The 7,377-nt window shown below is 31.6% G+C and overlaps 1 protein-coding gene and 1 non-coding gene across 2 annotated transcripts; both read left to right on the forward strand.

Annotated features, from left to right (window-relative positions):
• The first annotated feature begins 385 nt into the window (after nt 1-385).
• On the forward strand, nt 386-2,907 carry LOC125051898 (MICOS complex subunit Mic10-like). Its single transcript, XM_047652518.1, has 3 exons — nt 386-547; nt 936-1,104; nt 2,758-2,907. The coding sequence occupies exons 1-3, from the start codon at nt 475-477 to the stop codon at nt 2,768-2,770; spliced, it is 255 nt and encodes an 84-aa protein (XP_047508474.1). The 5' UTR covers nt 386-474; the 3' UTR covers nt 2,771-2,907.
• Nucleotides 2,908-6,404: 3,497 nt separating this feature from the next.
• LOC125052081 lies at nt 6,405-6,523 on the forward strand. Its single transcript, XR_007117397.1, has one exon. It is a non-coding gene; the product is annotated as a 5S ribosomal RNA (ribosomal RNA).
• Nucleotides 6,524-7,377: the final 854 nt, after the last annotated feature.

Consider the following 7,377-nt stretch of genomic DNA (forward strand, 5'->3'; position numbering starts at 1 on the left):
TAGCAACATAATTTGGTTTGGTCCAGGTTATCCAGATTCTTTCAAATAAAACAAACTATAAATAAACCTGTGAATAATAACTTATAACCTCTTGGATACTTGGATATACTTAGACCGATAAAACACCGCGTTCCGATCTAGCAAGTTATCGGATCGTTAAAAACCGGATGCCGGAGTAGTGGAGAAGTACGTAAGCACTGTTGTGAGTTTCTAAATCGGATCGGTAATTAACGTTTGCCGGACCGGAGCAGTGAAGAAACGGCCTAACGGACCCATTAGGCCGTTCCGCTCGCAGTGGAAGGCGGGCAAAAGCACCAGAGCTATAGAGTCAGGTATTGGCTATGAACCACGCTGGCTGAAATTAAACAGATGTCACTAACGTCAATGTCATAAAATATAAACTTTTTGAAATATACATAAGGCACATATCAAATGTAATTTAATGAATAATTTCAATATATTAAACTGTGAGGAATGCCAAAACCAGATACAAGAGACTTCGAAGAGAGATATTCCTCTTGTTTCCTCGATTTGGGTGTTAAAACCGGTAAGATTATTAAGATTGTGTATAAATGTATGCGCTGCACAGCAAGACATTTCATTAGACTTGAATAGATTTTGCATGTGAACATAATTAACGTTTAATCGTTATTTATTAATATTTTGTTTTATTTAGCAACGATGCAGTCTGCATTGGATAATTCAATAATCATAATTATAAATATAGTCATAATCAGAATGAATTAATGTTTGAACCTAATTCTTAAAAAAAATTATAAGTATTTTTATTGTAATAGAATTGTTAAAAAATTTATTTCTGTTTATGGTATATAGCTAATAGCCTAAGACTTATATAGATATATTCTCACATAACATAATGCTAATGTTTCATACATTATAACCTTATCTTAATTATGTAAACTTTGTTTTAATAGTTGCAGGCCTCCTAATTGGTAGTATGTTGGGCAGTTTCTTCCTTCATGGCTATAAGAAATGGCCAATGTATATAGGAGGTGGTCTCGGCGTGGGGATGGCGTATAAAAATTGCGAAAACAGCTTAAACAATTTCCTCCTTTCGATGGATCCAAAGGCTTGTGTAATCAAGTCAGTATATCTTTCTATATTCAGAAATAAATCAATTTTTTTTTTAAATTATAAACCAATATTATGTTGTATTTTAGACTATTTTATAGATTCTGGATTATTCTATATGATTTTAGTTAGCTAAACTGTACTAGCTTAATACTTAGCTAAATTGCAATTACTAATTTGCATATAGCTTTTTTAAGTGAGTGCTATAGGTAAATGATTATGGCTGTCATCAACCTAAAAGTATTCAAAGCTAGCTTAAGATCTTTTAGTAAAACAATTTTGCAACTGATTTTTGATTTGAGTATCATTTGCAAACAAAAACTATACAAAAGCTTGCCGAAAACTTATAACAATATTTTGTAACTTATCGCCTTCTTGTCTTCATGTTTGTCAATTTCTATTCATAAAGCTTCGTCACGGCTTAATTTAACTTAGTTACCGTCGTTAATGGGCAAACTCAGCAGCACATGCTATTATTTGCCGAACAATATGGTTGAAACCGATAATGTTCTTTAAAAAAGACTACAAAAACTATTATTTTCTGGTGAGTTCGATTTTAAACGGTTATAAATAAGTTGCATCTGTATGCAATAGGAGAGCAAGTTTTGACAGGGTTGCCATTTTAATATTTAAACAAATAAAAATTTTAATATTTTTAACAGAATTTAGGAGAATCAATTCGAAGAGTAATTTTTTTTCAACAATACTTAAATATGTTATCAAAAATTTTAAGTAATGAGAAACCGATGTACCTAACTATTAAATCGTAAACAGCATTTTTCTATACAATATTATTACATCATAATTATATTATTTGAAAAAGAACCCATAATAAAGCCAAAATTTTAATTATTCGTCTTATAACTTTTTCACATATAAAATCTGTGATTTTCTATAACAATTGTCTGTAGTATTGCAGTCTACTATTTTACCCATTTATCGTGCCACCGCTTGGTCAATGGTGAAGACGTTAGTTCTTTTCATAGACACAGCGGGTTGTTTCCTTGCACCTTTGTCTGCATAAAGGTCAGTTACATCCTCACCTATTCAAATAACTTCTTTTGTTTCTGCCCTTTCTATTATGTGAAATCACTTTGCTGTTTGCAAACTTACCGCCTTGCCACCTACAGCGCTTTTATCGTGTATTCTATTTTGTCATGTAATCCAATGTGTAAGAGCTCAGAATAGCTTATACAGTTTTTACGTTTAGTTGGGTCACTTGTTTCAATTTCAACGTTTTCATTTCGATCGTTTGTGAGTCATAGACGGTTTGCTTTGAACTTTTCGACGGTTTTTTTAACCTCAATTATATTTCGTTCGGATTGCCTTTATTTGTGCCTGGCTTGTATACGCTAGAGGCGAAGAATGGGATGTCATCGATACAGAATTTTTTGTGTAGCCGCTAGTTTTTTTAACCGTTCGGAATTAAGGTCTATTGAATTTTCGTATGGCAATATTTTTGATATTGGATTAAATACTGCGTTGAATGTATTTGAACTAGTTTTCATAATTTTAGTTGCAGTATTGTATTGACCTACTGTGTAAACTAAGGATTTTATTATGAAGTTAACAAAAAACAAAGTTACTTTTATTATTAATAGATTTTGGTTTTTATGAACACATATTTAAAAAAAATTCTAACACTGTTCTTTTCTTTATTTTCAGGAAGAAACCATAACATACATGAATTAATTTACAAGTGACTATGACCTCAAAACCCGGTCAAAAATTTTACATTATAACTATGTTTTTTTCCAAATATTAAGTTATTTTTCTGAATGTAAATATATTAATTTAAATAAAATCATCACATTTATTTACTTTTATTACATTAAAACAATAATTATGATTACAAAATAAAAAACATAGCTAGTCTAAGTATGTAAAACCTCAATATTGGATTCGATTTCCAGTGAATCAGTTGGAAGTCACAATATTCTCCAATAAAAAATATAAATTTACACACATTGGAATATTTCTGTTCTTTTCAGGTAGAAAGACGGGCTATAGGTTTATAGGTAGGTATTTAGGTTTATATTTTTTAGATAAAGAAGCATACAGGCAAAATTATCCTTTGGAATCTTTGGTTAATTTTTAAAATAAAATCAAAAAATGCCTGATAACGTATGTCATATTAAACTGTCTCTAAACATCCTTTGAAATCAACAAAAAGCTTCCCGACTTCACTTTGAGGGCACTTGACACCATGCTAAGGTAACGAGACTGTAACTATCATAATTACGTACTCTGAATAGCATGAGTCACGAGTCATAGTGAGTCATCAGTTCAGTGAAATCATTGGCTGATGCAACTTGAGCTATGAAATTGCGGGAAAGGTTTAAAAAATGTTTGTATGTAATTTATTATTATTTATATGCAGTATTGAATACAATACTATTGAATGTATTAGTTTCTATATATTTTTGGAACAAAGTTCCTTATCGCGCGTTGTGAAAGGGGGCTAGACGGAAAAAATTCTTACGAAAAGTTGTCACGACACTTTTTTGCTATTTGCTATTTTAATACACCGGTTCTCGTCCGATCACCGAAGTTAAGCAACGTCGGGCAAGGTCAGTACTTGGATGGGTGACCGCCTGGGAACACCTCGTGATGTTGGCTTTTATTTTTCGTCGTAAGATTGGTGTCGAGAAAACCTATCATACTGTTATGATACCAATTAACATATAAATTAATCGAAAGGAATTTCGTTCCATCCGGGTGTCCCTTGACACCTCTAAAGTTTTTTTTTATTAAAAGTTGAATTTGAATTGTTTATCTGACAGGTTTGTATCCATGACACGCAATGAGTTAGGCCATACTATGTCATCCGTTACAATAATGGAAGATAAATAATTATAGGTAAATAGATATCTGAATGGTTCAACTTAGCTTCAAAATGCCTGTATAGTTAACAACTGATGTAATCAGGGTAATGAAAATTGTACTAATTGGCTGAGGTAAGTAGATCTTAATTCTTAATGAACGTCTCCAAGTACGACTCTTAACTGAATTTTTTACCCTATTTTTTATAAATAGCATTAGCTAATCTACAAGACTTAACAGTGGATTAAAATATAAGCTAAGTAAGATAAAAATTAAAACTTACCGTCAGAAATGCAGTTGCATTAATCCTACAAACATGGTTTTGTCAATTAAACATTTAAACAATAAAACGTTAAAATTATGCTTTATATTTGAATAGAAATATAAAAATAGAATTGAAGAAGAGGAAATCGAGCAACTGTTCGGAAACACTTAAAAAATGCAAGTTTGTCGAGTTCATTCATAATAATGGAACGTAGACTATATCAATTAAATCTAAATTATTTTCGATAACAAAGGATTTTTTTTATATAAAGGATTTCCTGTTACTAAAAGCTCAAACTAGTGCTTTTAACAAATCTGCAAAAACAATGAAAGTTCATCGAAGTCAATTTATATAATAGCGACCAATCAAAACGTGATAGAAAAGTCCCACACGCATTTCCCTTACTTTGCTTAATGGCTGGAAAATGCTAGGATATTGTTTTGTTTATTATAGCTTTTTTATATAGGATGAAGAATATCTGCTTCAATTGAATAAGTTAGCAATAGCTTTTAATATTTTATAAACTTTCTGTTGGATTAAACTCGCATCGAAGCTTGCGCATATGGTACATGTTTAATGTTTAATCATATTTTTTTCTCAAACTTCTTTGTTAAGATCTGTTTCGTCGTGTCAACTATGAGTAACCCATACGCAAAAGCCTTGGTAAATAATTGGAAAATTAGTGAGTTGTGTCATACAAGGACATATTTTCCGCATTTACTTATTTTCCGTATTTATTTATATTGCTATTGCTTTTGATTGCTTCTAATTTTTATAACGAGAATGTTTAAAACTCAAATAGCCAATAGCCAACACTTGATGAAACCTGTTACGCTGTTTTATGATCTTTATGGTTTCCGGTTAACGATCGCCAATAAAACTTACCACGCTATTCACATATTAGCTGATGGAAATCTAAGCCATTATGCTTTTATCATACATTATCACAGATTATTCAAATTACCTATAAAAGTATGTAACGTCTAATTGACAAATGCCATATTCAGACAACAATTTATAGGTTGTGAAATTATACATTATGTAATTTTAATCCAAATGAAGTTTTATTAATTTAAATTAGACTTCTATATTTATATTTAATAAATAAGCAAAAATCGGTCACGGACTTCACCGTAGTCAAAAATTATAATGAAGGTAATAATTCGCAAGCATTCCGTATATGTGAGTCATATGAGAAGTGCTAAAGTCAAATCGGTAATACTAGTTATGACTAGTTCCAATACAAAATTCGACAAATTTTAAACAAATATTTAATAGTCGTACAATATTCAGTTACACCATTAATATTACGTGGTTAAAAGAACCTATAAAAATAAATCAATCAATGGCGCTACAACCTTTTTACGTGTGTTTACAGATTTCTATATCTGTTTTATGATCATCTGTCAATCTAATAGGCATTAGGCAAGTAGGTGATCAGCCTCCTGTGCCTGACACACGCCGTCGACTTTTTGGGTCTCAGGCAAGCCGGTTTCTTCACGGTGTTTTCCGCCACTGTTCAATGTTAAATGCCCACATAGAATGGAACTCCATTGGTGCACTGCCGGGAACGAACCTACCATCTCAAGGATGAGAGTCGCATGCTAAAGCCACTAGGTCAACACTGCTCAAAAGAAACTATGCTAGTTAGAAAAAATAAACTGTAAAATATAATACAATTTAACGTTATTACAATATTATTTAAAGCAAAAATGTCATGTCATGTGAGAGTAATGAAAATGTTTTCCGACGCTCCTTTATTACCTAGGATATTAAAATCTGGGTTTAACAAACAGTAACCACTACTATCGTTTTAATTGAAACGAATCGTAATAATCAAGTGTGAAATGTTTATTATTTCATACCGAAAGTAGTCACGACATGATAAACTTCACAATCCTAAACCATTAGGTATGATGGCAATTAAACAGGTTAAAAAGGCGCAAGGAATTATTAAAGGAAAAATTAATTTCCCAATACAAGGAAAATTGTTTAATTTTCGTACTTTACGCTACTTTGGTCATTTATTTATGTAAACATTGTAATTGTAACTTTGTTCATATCAGATATATTATTTCATTAACAGTCAAATAAATTCATTTAAAAAATTACGTTAACGTATTATTAATATATTATATAATGATTTTGACTACTTTGTTGTTGTATGGATTTTATAAGTTGGTTTTCTATTTGCCATCAAATTATTATATTCACTATTATGCTTGCCAACGTCCATACCACGTTGAATACACCGGTTCTCGTCCGATCACCGAAGTTAAGCAACGTCGGGCGTGGTCAGTACTTGGATGGGTGACCGCCTGGGAACACCACGTGATGTTGGCTTTTTGCATTTTAAATGGCATCCAAAACTTGTTAGTGAACATATGCTTTGTACAACAATTCAAAGGCGTTAATTTAATTTTTCAATCAGGATTGCACGGTACAAAGTTGCGTACAAAATGTGCGGTTTTGCGTATTAACTCTGGCTGCGACAGATTTTATTGGCAGCGGGTTCCATTTTAATTAAAGCTTTTATGTTGACTGTTTATTTGACTCGTCCGGCTGGAACTATGCTAATGAAAATCTCTGAAAACTCCTGTTTAAAATATTTCAGCGTGATAACATAATTGAGAAATAAATTAATGAATATTTAAAGTTTATTAAGAAAATACCCTGCTTTCTGTGCACTTTACCTACAACTACTTATATTTACCACTGCTCCAGAAAATGCTCTAGGTCCCACCGAAACGTCTCGAATCTCAGTAGTTACCAAGCAAGGAATTTAATAAAAATAGCAAGTGATAGATAAGTGTGGTTTTCCGAAACCCAAAAACGCTACGATTTCGGTACGAAAAATTTATTATTTTATGTTTCAAGATTACATCTCTTGAAATCACTTTTAACCACTATTCAACCTAACTGTGATCGTATTTATGTAATGTTATAAAATTTATCGCTACAAATAAAACGCAGTAAATCTTGTCTAAAGCAACGTACAAATCTGTAAAACCTTGACAAACGAAATAGCAACCATTAGCTTCTATTCGAAAAAGAAAATTTATGTCGACGTCGCGCGTAGGAAATTTTTACTCAGCTAAATATTACCTTCATTCTTGTCTTGCTCGTAAATAATATTCTTTTCAGGAGCTTATTGCTATCCTCATACAGGGAAGAAACAAATAGTAAGGAAAAATCCG

Source organism: Pieris napi, chromosome 8, assembly GCF_905475465.1.
Source record: "Pieris napi chromosome 8, ilPieNapi1.2, whole genome shotgun sequence".
NCBI lineage: Eukaryota > Metazoa > Arthropoda > Insecta > Lepidoptera > Pieridae > Pieris > Pieris napi.